Source organism: Thunnus albacares, chromosome 14, assembly GCF_914725855.1.
Source record: "Thunnus albacares chromosome 14, fThuAlb1.1, whole genome shotgun sequence".
Classification (NCBI taxonomy): Eukaryota; Metazoa; Chordata; class Actinopteri; order Scombriformes; family Scombridae; genus Thunnus; species Thunnus albacares.
In genome coordinates, this window is record NC_058119.1 from 570,495 (window position 1) to 585,000 (window position 14,506).

The 14,506-nt window shown below is 39.5% G+C and overlaps 1 protein-coding gene across 2 annotated transcripts in view; it reads left to right on the top strand.

Annotated features, from left to right (window-relative positions):
• Nucleotides 1-309: 309 nt before the first annotated feature.
• Nucleotides 310-14,506, top strand: part of nvl (nuclear VCP like) — a 34,133-nt gene continuing 19,936 nt past the window's right edge. The window contains exons 1-14 of one of the 2 annotated variants that reach the window (XM_044372356.1): nt 310-427; nt 1,789-1,864; nt 3,193-3,263; nt 3,771-3,823; nt 3,937-4,027; nt 4,154-4,214; nt 5,778-6,020; nt 8,700-8,805; nt 9,091-9,167; nt 9,401-9,535; nt 11,262-11,363; nt 11,545-11,662; nt 13,047-13,191; nt 14,484-14,506. The exon at nt 14,484-14,506 is cut by the window's right edge and continues 335 nt beyond it. In XM_044372356.1, coding sequence (XP_044228291.1) covers nt 1,808-1,864; nt 3,193-3,263; nt 3,771-3,823; nt 3,937-4,027; nt 4,154-4,214; nt 5,778-6,020; nt 8,700-8,805; nt 9,091-9,167; nt 9,401-9,535; nt 11,262-11,363; nt 11,545-11,662; nt 13,047-13,191; nt 14,484-14,506 — 1,282 coding nt within the window. In that variant the 5' untranslated portion in view covers nt 310-427; nt 1,789-1,807. The remainder of the gene's footprint in view (nt 428-1,788; nt 1,865-3,192; nt 3,264-3,770; nt 3,824-3,936; nt 4,028-4,153; nt 4,215-5,777; nt 6,021-8,699; nt 8,806-9,090; nt 9,168-9,400; nt 9,536-11,261; nt 11,364-11,544; nt 11,663-13,046; nt 13,192-14,483) is intronic. The other variant, XM_044372357.1, reaches the window with a different exon arrangement.

Consider the following 14,506-nt stretch of genomic DNA (forward strand, 5'->3'; position numbering starts at 1 on the left):
ATATTTACTCAGCTACATTAGAACGAAAAAGTACACTTTTCACCACTTCAAGAGGGGCGTTACTTAAACTGCATCATGTTGTACAATGACAATGTCACATCATTGCATTGTAGTTGTACAGTTTACTGATATTTTAGATTTTATTTATACAACCATACATTTTAGGAGCTTGTAGAATGTCGGGAACAAAATGTGAATAAAATGCTGAAATTATATATGTCTTCCATGTTGAGACGTTTTCAAACGTCTCAATGGTACTATGGAAATAGCCATATTTTATTTTGAAAATCCTCACTTGGATGTATTCGTTTCTGTTTCCGGGTGAGGTAGTGTGTCTCGTGGTTACGCTGCCAGACGCCAAACACAGATAACAGACAGTTTGAAAGATTTCGTGAATATTGGGCAATGTGTTGGTGTGTTTGTTGAGGTAAGTAATCACAGAGGAAGCATGGTACGATGTCACGTTCATACTGACAGCTTTTCTTTGACGTAAATTACTGAGTGTGTGTGTATGGGTTGAGGTAAACATGCCACCATGTCATATATAAAACTCACCACGTTTTGCCTTAAAAGTAAATTTGTTGTAGCTTGATTTTCCTCATACTCCTCTATGGCTATAGGGAAGTAGATGTAAATCACACATTAACAACAAATCACATATTCAGTACTTTAAATATGATTCTGTACACAGAGGATCAACAGATGACAATTTTGATAATCGATCAAAAATCATTTCACCAGTGTAAGTCCACTACATTAGCTCGCTCCAGCCTCTCAGATGTGAGGAATTCTCTGCAATCCGAACACAATAATGGTAAAAGGTAAATGGACTTCATTTACATAGCGCCTTTCTAGTCTTCCGACCACTCAAAGCGCTTTACACTACATGCCAACATCCACCTATTCATACATTGATGGCAGAGGCTGCCATGCAAGATGCCAATCTGCTCATCAGGAGGAGTTTTTAATGCTCATTCACACACACACACACACACACTCACACACTGATGGCACAGCCATTGGGAGCAATTTGGGGTTCAGTATCTTGCTTAAGGACACTTCGACATGCAGACTGGACGAGCCGGGAATCGAACCACCGATCTTCCAGTTAGTAGACGAGTCGTTCTACCTCCTCAGCCACAGCCTACATTTTGTAGATTGTATCACTTATCTATTGATAAAAAATATGACGGTTAAATCATTAAATTGATAATGGAAATCATCCTTATTCCTGCATTACGTATGCATATATTGTATGTAATTTGTGTACGTGTCACTGCTTTGACAGTGTGTGTGGAAATGTTCAGTAAGCTCGTCATACTGACTTCCTGAATAATAGATTGTATCTTTGCAGTATTTGATGTACACATTTCTTTAGAGAGCACAGATCAATGTTCACTCTGAATGCAAGGCAGAAGACAGTATCTGTCATGTGTGAATGCTCTGTAACATCAGAGTGTGTAACTGCTCATTGACCACAAGCTCGAAACTCTGAACAAATCTTGTAAGTGTACCTTGAATTTAGAATATTTTTGTCACTGCAAGTGAGTTTGTTATTCCAATAAACCCCTTCCCTTTCCCTGATTGGTTGTCTTTTATTGCCTTTATCATTGATCCCAAAAGCACATCAGTGATAAACTTGATAAGAGAGGTAAGGTATTCTTACGTATTTATGTTAGAACAGGTTTCATAGAACAAAATTTGTTGGAAATTCTTCTTTTTCATCAAGTGTAGAATTGTGGTTACATTTTTGTTTTAAAGTTGTTCTGAATGTGTGTCCTGCCTCAGGTTCAGAGAAGACTCAGACATGAAGAACAGAGGTGGTGGCTGGCTAGACAGTCGGCTCAGACAAAGAGTGGAGCAGGTACATCTGTTTCTCCCCATTCTCCCAGGGCGGCATGTTATCAGTTCAGTGCTCTTAATTAAACAAATAAGCCTAAATGGAAATGTTTGTGCCGTCCCACAGTTTAATAAAGCAGATAGGGTGTTTCTCCTACAGCTTTTTTTCCCCTCTCCTATAGTTTATTGCATCACAAGTGTCTCTTTTACACACACATGCACACACACTCCAAATGAATATAAATGGTTATATAGTTAAACCTATGTCATTCAACAGGGGTGTATTTGAACAGCGGTTTTTGCCCTCACATTCAAATATTACATAGCGTGAATTCAGCTTAGAATAAAACTTATGCATGTGCTTATTTTTGCGTGGAAGTTCTATTTTTATGACACTGAATGCTGTTGAGCCGAGATCCACAACGACTAAAAATGTAATGTCCGTTTGAACCTTGATGCCTTTTCAACTGCAAATCACCAAACTCATTATTACTGGATCAGACTGAAATTACAATTGTATGTCTCTATGTAAAATATATTGTATCTGTTTCATCTATGTTATTTTAAATCTTCAACTATATTTTTCATCTTTGATTGCTGCCCCCTGTGTTTTGTCCCTGTCAGATTGAAGCTGAATAAATATATTTAACAATGAAATGTAGGCCTGATACACATTCCACCACTTTGTCATCTGTTAAGGAAATTGAAGTCTGGAAAATGATGAATATAACAGGCTAAGCTGAATAAAACTTAATTGTGATAACTTAACTCTTTCCCCCGCTCTGACTCAGGTTCTGTTACTGCTGCTATCTTTTTTAAGATAAATGTTCACAGTCCGCATATATATGCATTAATATCTCTACGTCTGCTGGATTAAATCAGAAGCCCTGTCTTTTGTTTACCTTTGGCCATGGTGAATCATGGTATCAGAGCTCCATTGATGATGATTTTTTTCATTCAACACGTATGCGCTGAACTCAGAGTGAACATACTCTGTTGATTGAACAAACTCTGATCAGATGTTCTGGAACTGAAAACTCAGTGTTTTCCACCTCAGTGTTCATCAACTCAGAGTTCAGCGGTAGGCTCAGAGTTTGTTAAACCAGTTTTATGGAATAGTAATAACAAAATAGCAACAACAATAAACTTAATTTATACAGCACTTCTCTTCAGACTGTAAGTCACAGGACAGTACGGTAACACTGTCCTGCCATCAGAACATCCTGAGTCAGTTCTTCTGTTTTCATGTTATTTATGGTCTTAAATCAACATGTGATCAGAGACTGGGTCTGAATATCTGATATCAGTGTCAGTCATCTTGACCCTGTTTCATTTTGTTAATTTTGTTTTCAGTATCTGGCGTCCAGCAGCAATGAATATGTGGACCTGTCAGCCATGGCCCTGGAACTTCAAAAACTGTACAGGCAAGTTCATCAGAACAGACTCAAGCAAAGGTGGTGACTAACTTTGCTCAATCTGTCCTACACACAACCTGACTGTAGTAGTCAGGAGAAGATCAAATATCTCAATACCAACACTTCTATTAAAATATATAGAATTATTCTTTTAAGCTGTTCAGTTCTTCTCTTTTTGATGGAGTGAAACACAATCCAGTTAAACATCAGTACAAAGTACAGCCTGCAAAATTAGCATAAAGTCAACACCTGTAAAACATTTTTTACACAGACTGAACATTAGAACCTCCATGAAGGGTTTATTACAGAGCTGCTGTATTAGACTGCATTAGTTTTAGCTAGGTGGACTTAATAAACTGGACACTGAGTGTACTGTATGTTAATATTGAGATATAAAATGACATATACCATGATAGAGGATTTTATCTGTATCACCCACCGTGTTGGTTCTGGTGCATTTCATATTAATGAAAAGTCATAAAGTATTCGGTGATAAGTATTATGTTGTGTCTTTAGAATGGAGTATGGTAGAAGAAACAAGACAGCTTTCAGGATTCAAGTAGAGAAAGGTAAGTAGATGGATGTATTATTACTCTATAACTGTTGTATTGCTTGAATGTGTTTTTTAACAGTGATTATTTTAAACATTAAAGTCACACTAATGGAAGGGCATCTCTTCTAGTGTATCAAGCAATCATGAATGAATCTGGGATGAATGAACTGGAGAACAAGCACTTGGCTAAGAGAGCCAAGCACAGCCACAACGACACTGGGTAACAGAAACACTGATCACTGCCTGTTTTGGACCAGCAAAATTATATCTTTCACCTCTGGGCTCCGAGCCATTCTCTCAGCTTAACCCATACTTTGTTTTTAAATACAAGCCTTTGTGTTCTCAGTGATGGCAGCAGCAGCTCCGAGGAGTCCTCTGACAGCGACGACATCATCCTGGAGAGCATTGTAAGAAAAGAGATGCTGGTTAAATCTGTAAATCTTTTTACATGCAGTTTTCCCACTATGTGTTAAGTGGCATTAAATACATGTTAGAGTGGCTGCCAAATGAATGTCATTTAATATGAAAGAGATATAGCAGTTTGGCAAGTAGACCACACCCACCAGAATTTGGTGAGGAATAAACCCTTTTCACAGCAGACATTTAGACTTGTCAAAGCAGGAAAAGCATAGGTGGAATTAGTAATGTTAAGTTCCAGGCTCTGATATTGCGCATGCTCACTCACTGAAATGGCTTACCGGGACAATTAATGGAACTAGCACAGTGCCCGTCCAAAACGTGCCTGTTCAGAATGGGCTGATTGCTTATTATTTCTCGGGAACGACATATATATGTATTAATTGACAAATGTATCAGTAACGAAAAGGAATTAAATTTAATTAAAAATTGAATAATGATCTAGAAATTATTACTACTAGTGCAGTGCCCATTCAAAACGTGCCTGTTCAGAATGGGCTGATCGCTTATTATTTCTCGGGAACGACATATATATGTATTAATTGACAAATGTATCAGTAACGAAAAGGAATTAAATTTAATTAAAAATTGAATAATGATCTAGAAATTATTACTCCTAGTGCAGTGCCCATTCAAAACGTGTCTGTTCAGAATGGGCGGATTGCTTATTATTTCTTGAGAACCATATATACAGTGCTGCTTGAAAGTTTGTGAACCCTTTAGAATTTTCTCCATTTCTGCATAAATATGACCTAAAACATCAGATCAGATTTTTAAACAAGTTCTAAACCCAGATAAAGGGAACTCAATTAAACAAATGAGACAAAAACATGAAACTTATTCATTTACTTATTGAGGAAATTTATCCAATCTTATATATTTGTGTGAAGCAAAAGTATGTGAACCCCTGGGGGGACAACAAACTCAGTGACTATTTTAAGAGCTTATTAGGTTCATTTACAATTCTTTCTAGTGGAAGCCTTTTAATGACAAAATAACAAAGGAGAGAATTTTTGGTCTTTCCAGGTATGGATGACACATCCAGAGTCAAAACAAAAGTCCTGAGGAGAACAATGTAGACTTTTACACCCTGTAGATGACCTGCAGTAAGATAGATTGGTGACTACCTTTACCTCTAGCTTGCTAAATGATAACATATGAGGGGACTAGGCTAACAGTTCCCCCCTGTTTCTTGTATTTGTGCTAAGGTAGGCTTAACACGTCCTCTACCTATCTCTGGCACTGGATGCACAGAGAAACTGGGGGAAACAGGCACATTTCCTCAAATGTAAATCATAAATCGACTGCATTTATATAATGCTTTTATCCAAAGCACTAAACAGTTTTGCCACACTCACACACAGACAGCAGTGAGCTGCCATGCAGGGCACTGGCCTGACCGTTCAGTGTCTTGCCAGCAGGGGATCAACCCTCAAACACTGTGATTAGTGGACAACTCTCTCCTCCTAGTGACTGTTTTGTCAAAATGATCAGCACAGCACTTAAAAAGTGAGATCTAAACATTCCTTGTTGCTGCCTTTTGCCATCTCCAGCCCACCAACCACATGAACAGCTCTCTTACATCTCTATACCGGAAGGGAAACCCTGACTCCAGCACCTGCTCACCCAGGGGAGATCAGCCTGCTGCCTGCAGTCCTGCCAGCACAGCCAACCCTCCTCCCAGTGCAGAGACGCTGGTCTCAACAGGAGGCTGGTTCATTGATAGAGGCAGAGGCCCTGAGAAGAACATCTTAATCGATCTGTGTCAAGAGGAGCCAACTAATACAGCAACAAATGTATGTATGTACATGTGGAGATTGTCAGGACATTTAACATCCTGACATTATAACTAAGTAGGTAATAACTGTGTTGGTCCTCTTGCCTTCAATTCTTAGAAATGTCACTAATAACCTAGTTGCTGCATTTTCATCATCTTGATTTCCTGGTGTAAACATCTGAATCTGAACAGTTGCAAGTTGTTTTGATACAGGTGAAGGAAGCCGAGCATGTGGGTCCCATGATAGAATTTTGGAGGTTATAAGAATATTTGTATGTGAAGGTTAAAAAGAATAATCCAATAGCAATGATATTCTGATCTATATTGATTTTTTTTTCAACTTTTTTTTTCATGAGGATCCCCTGACATTGTTTATTGAAGAACTGTCATACTTAGCAAGACATTTTAAACTTGACAAGCTGATAGTGATATATCTGTAATGGTCAGGCTCTTTTCTGGGCAGTGCCTGTGATGCATGATTGACAGGTCATTCATCAGAAGAAGGAGGAAGGATATTGATGTTCAGTGGTGTATTTCAGATAGGAGTCACTATTAAATGTTTGGCCTTGGCTACAAGTTTGGCTATCAGCAATAATTAATGATTATCAAAGATAATTAATTATTAAAATCAATAGAGGAATTATTAATAAGAATTAATAATAACGGGCCACCACCCTGGAGTCAGGGAAAAAGATAGCCAATTCTCAATATTTACTAAGCTATCAATTTGGAACTCTGATAAATAATTAACTTAACTATAACCAAAATTACCATATCAATAGCTAGTTATGGTTGAAGGATTTTGGAGTTCTTTGCAGAGTAGACGTTGGCGAAACTCATTCTTGTGCAACAGACAACAGACAACATGTATATCCAAAAGCATTTATTAAAAAAAGGTAAAAGAGCAAAACACACAATATTAATCTAGCTAAATGTACCTGTATACAAGTGTGTGTGTGTGTGTGTGTGTGTGTGTGTAGAGGGTGGGTGGGGGGGCAAGATAGCTGAAGTCACCTGGTGAATGAGCACACGGCATGCAGACAATATGTCTGTGTAGAGAGAACTACAGAGACAAAAGGCCAGACCATGTGGTGTTTTGAACCACATGTGCTGCCAGACGCAAAGTGTGCAAAGCTCGGTTTTAAACCTTTTAACTGTGATGTTCTCTGTTTAAGGCCAATTGGTGTATGCTAAAGGTGTCAGGTTAGGAAGAGATTAGTTGCATGCAAGGCCTAGTTACTGGATGTAGCATGTGTTAAGCATGCTAACATTAACTTAGCGGTGTGGCCATGCAATAATCTGACCATGAACAAGACATCACAACAATAGTTCATTGAATAACCTTAGCCAAATCAATACATGTACAGTACATTGATTAAGTTAAACAGTCTTGCTTAGCCGTTCTATGCTACACTATAAGTTACTAGGCTATGCCTAGTTGTTAGCGAGTCCATGGAGGGAGAGAGATGCTAATGTGGTGTTCTGCCTCTTAGTAGGCAAATCTGTGGATGAGTCAGGCTGAGAGGAGTTTGGCTCCAAGGCTGAAGGATGCAAGCCTTGCTGGGTATCGGTGCTCCAGTTGTGCAGGTCAGAGGGCCCAGGTCACTCCTTTGTGTAGTCCTTACAGAGTTAGCGGCAAGCTAACTCTGCTTTGTGGCTCCTGTGCGTGTTAAATCAGCTGCTGGCACTAGATAACTTAGTTACTGAGTCTTAGGCAGGCTCTCGCATCTTCTGCCATAAAGAAAAGAGTTCTGTGTGTGTCAGCTGTGAGCAGGCCAAACCAGAGAGCTGCTCCAACAGCAGCCTTGAGGGGAAAGAGAATGAGAAGACGGGAATCTCTAGTTTTATTAACCTGGGTCCATGGGTGGGGTTTCACACTTAGGTGCGAAAAACCAGACTGTGGAGAGACTGAGTTTCTTGAGCACTCCTGCTGTTTCTTACAGTCTCTGAAGTGTTCAGCTCATGAGACCCAACATGAACAAATAAAAATTGGAGTAAGATTTAGTGCAGAACACATGTCTCTAATGTTGGAATTTCTTGACATTCAGCAGGTGAGCATTTTCTAATTGGCAGTGATACTGTATATGTCACCTATACATGTCTTACTGTACAGCTGTAGCTTAAGGCAGATATGTAAACACCTTGTCAGCATGATTAAGTTAACATACAGTGAACTGGGTGGCTGTGGCTCAGGAGGTAGAAAAGGTCGTCCACTAATCGGAAGATTGGTGCTTCAATCCCTGGCTCCTTCCCTAACCCTAACCCTTCAGTGTCCCCTTGCTTCCTTCCCCCTTTCAAGTGTCTTCTGGCACTTGCCAGGCCATCATTGTAAATAAGAAACTGTTCTTAATGTCTTACCTGGTAAAATAAAGGTTAAATAAAATAAAATTAAAAAATATATGTCGTAGTGTCCCTGGGCAAGATACTGAACCCCAAATTGCTCCCGAAGGCTGTGCCATCGGTGTGTGAGTGTGTGTGAATGTTTAGCAACTCTTCCTGATGAGCAGGCACCTTGCATGGCATCCTCTGCCATCAAGGTATGAATGTGTGTGTGACTGGGTGAATGTTGACATGTAGTGTAAAGAGCTTTGAGTGGTCAGAAGACTAGAAAGGTGCTATATAAATGCAGTCCATTTTACCCTTTGCTATAGACTTTTACTTTGCTCAACTAATAACTAACTGCCATGTTTCTCACCAGCAGAGAGATGTTTCCATGCTGGAGTCTGAGAAATTTCACAAAAAGTCAAAAAAGAGGACTAAGAACTCCACTGATACTACTGATTCTCGCACTCTGAACAAGAAAGGTACAACCAGTGCCAGTCTAACTATAAAATATTGATTCTTAACCACAACAATGTAATCCTTATTGAGTTTGTCAAGCATTGCCTGTAGGGCGGTAACTAACAGTTATTTTTATTCATGATGAATATGTTAATTTTGTTTTATATGTTTTTTTAAAAATGTAGGTAATTTAATTGATTAATAGCTTAGTCTGTAACTTGTCAATAATAATTACAGATACAGTTTACCACAGTTGACTGTGATGTCTGTGACACTAATTAATTTTTTCTGTGTGAATTATTTCTTAGCAAAATCAAAGTCACCAGAGCTGCAGAATCCCACACTAAAGTTTGAAGATGTAGGAGGTAATGAAGAAACGTTAACGGTTAGTACCTTTTCCTACTCTGTTTCTTGCTGCATTTGTCTTCCATAGTAAAAGGGGATGGTAGCAGTGAGAATTGCTGTCAGCCACCTTTTTTAAATTCTTCTCAATGGATTTAGCAGTGTTGAGCGCATGTTATATTATACATTTGTATTGTAACATTTATGTGCTATTACAGTGGAAACTGCTCATAGAGATTACATCTGCCCGGGTCAATGTATATGACATTGTTGTAGGAGGTGTGTAAGCTGTTGATCCACATGCGTCACCCAGAGGTGTACCAGCAGCTGGGAATGGTTCCTCCAAAGGGCTTTCTCCTGCATGGGCCTCCTGGCTGTGGAAAGACCCTGCTGGCCCAGGCTGTGGCTGGGGTAAGTAGTGAACAATGCCTGGGAAATAGTTTAGTTATGCGTTTCATAGTAAAGCATTATCAAGCAATATAATGGGTGGAGATGAACTTGTGATTTTATGTACATAGATTGTATGGTTGGATTTGAAGTGCAATGTAGATCACTGGTACTACACAGCTTGCATCTCTCTATCTCTCCTCTCTCTATATAAAGCAAGGAATCTCTGTCTGTCTGAATGTATGTAAGTTTGTCCTTTGTATATCTCTTGACCGGTTCATCCGATCTACTTCATACCTGGCAAACGTATTGCTGGGGACTTAAGGAAGTGCAGTGTCGAATGTGAAGTTGTTTGGAAGAGCGGTTCTCGAGAAGTGTGTAAGAATACTTCATAAACAACATTGATTTTCTACTTCTTCTGCCTTTGGAGTCAATGAGCAGAAATACAGGCAGCGCCACTCTGCCATTGCAATCCACACTGTGGTCAAAGATGGGTTTACATCCATAGTGTTAATGACTTGAAAAAGTTTAAGAGACTTAAGCTTTGATATTGAACTGTGTACTGTGAATGAAACTTGGCATGTACGTTCAAGACTCAGTGCTGGATGTCTCAGGCATGTTCAGAAATATATAAAAATACCTCATAAACAACATTGCTTCTGCTTCTTCTGTGGAGTTAACAGGCTGAAATACAGACAGCGCCATTCTGCCATTGCAACCCACACTGTGGTTGGAGGTGGGATTACATCTGTAGTGATAATGAGTTGAAAAAGTTTAAGAGACTTAACCTCTACTATTGAACTGTGTACTATGGATGAAACTTTGCATGTTCGTACAAGACTGCAGGGTGTCTCAGACACATTTTGAATGAGCACTGCAGTTCATCTAACTAAAAAGCAAGGAATCTCTGTCTTCCTGTTTGTTTGTTTGTATGTATGTATGTATGTATGTGTGTCCTTTGCATATCTCGAACCGTTCATCCAGTCTACTTCACACTTGGTGCAATCTGGACATGTCACACGTTTATTATGAATAAACTTTGAATAAGTGAACAGTGAGCCGTCAAGCTCTGTGTCTGAGTGCAGCGGGGGCTGTTTGATATAAACACTGTCACATCACTGTTCTGGGCTCTGGCTTGCTGAGAGGGACCCCGCTCAGTGAAACTGCACGAGACAGAAGAACGAGTGCATACAGGAGAAAAAAACAGAGGTGGAGGCAGTAAAACTAGCCAATAGGCGTGCAGATTTAATTGACAGCAGAATCAACCAATGGAAGGCCGTAAACTGCTTCTATGCTTCAACCTCTGTTTAGTCTCACTGGTTGAAGTTTCTGTCTGTACTTAAACCATTTCATTTATTAATTCCTGATTGTTTTAATTGATACATTTGTCAGTTGATACATAAATATGCGGTTCTCGAGAAATACTAAGCAATCGACCTGTTCCGAACAGGCACCTTTGACTGGGCTAGTAATGTCTAATGTAATGTCAAATGTAGTAGCTAACCTGAACCAAAGAGGACAAGTTGGGAGAGGTACTGCAGATTGATTGGGAAATAATCCTTTACAGTCATATTTTGGTTGGGCTGTTTGGTTCATGTGTATTAAGTTTGTAGATTTGAAACTGTTTGGGCCAAAGCAGTCACAAAAACTACCACTTTTCAAGTTAGGTTTGAGTGGATGGGGCAAGAGTCATTATTAAATATTCTGTGTGTTTTGTGTGCTTGTTAATAAAGTGATGTGTGTGTTTCAGGAGCTGGAGCTGCCCATGTTGAAGGTATCAGCTCCGGAGCTGGTGTCTGGAGTGTCCGGAGAGTCTGAACAGAAGCTCAGGGAGCTGTTTGATACGGCTGTGGTCAGTAGTGCTTTTCTTCTGTTTTTTTTCATTATAGACTAATGACTAGAGGAGGTGTAGTGGGCACATGTTACCAGATACTCAAATGATGTTCTTCTGGCACTGTATACACTATACAGTTTGTATTATAACTTGCATTATGATCATCATCATGATCATTGGTTCTTTTCTCCCCTTGCAGAGCTCTGCGCCATGTATCCTGTTTATAGATGAGATAGACGCCATCACCCCTAAGAGAGAGGTGGCTTCAAAAGACATGGAGAGGAGGATTGTAGCCCAGCTGCTCACCTGCATGGATGGTAGGATAAACTGCCATCAGAGTGATGTAATGTTCTCAGGATTTACTTTTGCATATTTTTTCAATACCTTTTTAGTGGAATTAGTTTCACATATTGTAGTTCTGAATTGGCAACAACATTTCTATCATTCAGCTGCTATGCTACCCAGCTGGCACAGTGATGTATGAATTGGCAGGAGTTTGTTCTTTATGGTGACAGTAAACTGAAGCAGATGACTGTTCTGGGTGTTGTTGAGTTGACTTGAAGCGCTGAAGGTGTGGTGATTGTCTTGAAGTACAGGCTTTCTGTTTATGGATACATTTATGTTGCCGTAGTGTTCGCTTCGAAGAACTGTTTCTCTCGCCGTCAAAGGTGGTGCATGATATCAAGTAATAATGAGGGTCATCACCATAACCATATTGTTGCCCTCTACTGGCCTGGAATGCAAATGAATACATAACTTCACCCAAATAAAAATGCAGCATTGGTTCCAACACATATTTGTAGGGTTTTCTTCAGTTGTGATGATTGTAAAGACAAAGAACACTAAACCCACTTCGGTTCTACCCAAGAATTTATTACAGCTGGGAAGCAGAACAGTATGTTGAATACAGTGTCTTTGAATATTCTGAAGTACACAGTTCATTTTTGTAGGATTCTTGAACTCCCTACATTCCTATACAGACATGTTTCACTATTCCAAATTTACCTCTTCCTTGTGTTTCTTATGTTCATAACAAGAGGCACATATTCCGAGAAGGTCATATAGGGGTGAGGCTATGGAAAGAATCCTTTACATGGTCAGCACATTCATACAGTATAGAATTCCCTTACATGGTCAATACAGTATATCCATCATATTGAACTAGTTCGGTAAAGAGCCACAAGTTGCAGTTTTGGCAAAAGATGTCTCCTTGGTCCGGTTATTTGAATTATCGACAAGTTCTGTTTGATATTTCCATCAATTCTCTCTCTTTCTCTCTCTCTTTCTTATCAACTATGATCGATTTAAAAAAAACTGCTGTGCACACATGCAGTTAGTACATGCATGAAACAGATAGAGACAGAATGCTACAGTATCAAACCTGCACCATGACTGTATGTCATGCAAGCATGGCATCCTGTACCTGCCTGCAGCTGAAATCATGAAATCATGCCCTGCAAATACAAACATCTGTTGCAGGTCTTGCAGTCCTGAATTCTCAAACACACAGAATAAGATGCTACTCTCACTTCAACCGAATCTGATACCACTATATTGAACTGATGAAGGAGCTGATGGATATGTCATATTAAGCAAAAGATGAAGTGACTGTCAGATAATTAGAAAATAGAATGTGAGCACCCCTTCACTGGAGGACTTCCACAGGTGAATTGACATTTTCTCTTGCTTGTCTCCTGACAGACTTGACCAGTCTGACAGTGACAGCTCAGGTCCTGGTCATTGGTGCCACCAACAGGCCAGACTCCCTGGACCCTGCCCTCCGCAGAGCCGGACGCTTTGACAGAGAGATCTGCCTGGGTATCCCTGATGAAGCAGCTCGTCTCAGGTCAGTCATATGTGATTATAGGGACATGATTATTGTGCTAAATATTGTAGTCTTGGTCATGTAGATTATTAGATTAGATTATTAATTTTTATTTGCACTAATCCTTTACTTGCTGGTTTGTCATAGCTCCATATATCCAGCTCACAGTTTATAACATCAACAGCCACTACTGGGTACTCTAACAAAGCCTGTTTGTTCAGTCCAACAGGAACCACTTGCTATCCATTTAACTTTTATTTCACATAAATTACATTTTTATTTATATAGCTCAAAATCACAAATTTGCCACAGGGCTGCACAATCTGCACAGCATACATCATCCTCTGTCCTTAGACCCTTCATCTGGATAAGGAAAATAAGGATCCCCCCCCCAAAAAAACAGTGAAAAAATAGAAGAAACAACAGAGGAGGGGGTCCCTCTTTCAAGACAGACAGAAGTCGTATGTACAGTAGACAATTGACCAGATGACAAAATTACAATATGGAAAAACAGGATGGCAAAAGTAGTTAAATTGATGAGCATTGAGTATTTGGTCAGTCACACATTTTTTGTTCTTCAGGCTTTGTACATTCAATTTCAAATAAAATAATGGATACTACATTAAAGTGCCTAGTCTCAGCTTTAATTTGAGTAGGTTTACATCAGTATAGAAAGAACTGTGTGGGAGATAAAGCCATTTTAACACATAGTGCCCAGTTTAGGGGTTTAAAAGTAATTAGACAGATTGACATGAAATCAAACAAAATTATCATATTTAATATTTAGTGGAAAATCCTTTGCAGTGAATGACTGGCTGAAGTCTTTGAGCCATAGACATCAGCAGACACTTTGTATCTTCTCTGGTGATGCTCTCCCAGGCCTTCACATCGTGCTTGTTGTGGACTCTCTGTCTTTAGTCTGGTCTTCAGCAAAGTGGAATGCAGCTCAATCTGGTTGAGATCAGGTGATTGACTTGGCCAGTCAAGGATATTCTTCCTCTTCACCCTGAACAGCTCTTTGGTTGCTTTGGCTGTATATTTAGGACGGTTGTCCTACTGAATGATGAAATGTGCTCCAATGAGTTTTGATGCATTTGGCTGAATGTGAGCACACAGAACACTCCTATCCTTACTGTTTGTGAGGCTTACCAGGAGTTTGCATCTTGTGGTGATTCCTCTGAGGTTCTGAAGCTGTAATAATGTAACAGCAACCACTTGCCATCACTTGAACAGATAGATAAAGCCAGCACTGTTGCATATTCCATGTCTGAACGAGGATATAGTGTTAAACAGACTGTGTTGTGCTCTGTCAGGATCTTGAAGACATTGTGTCGTA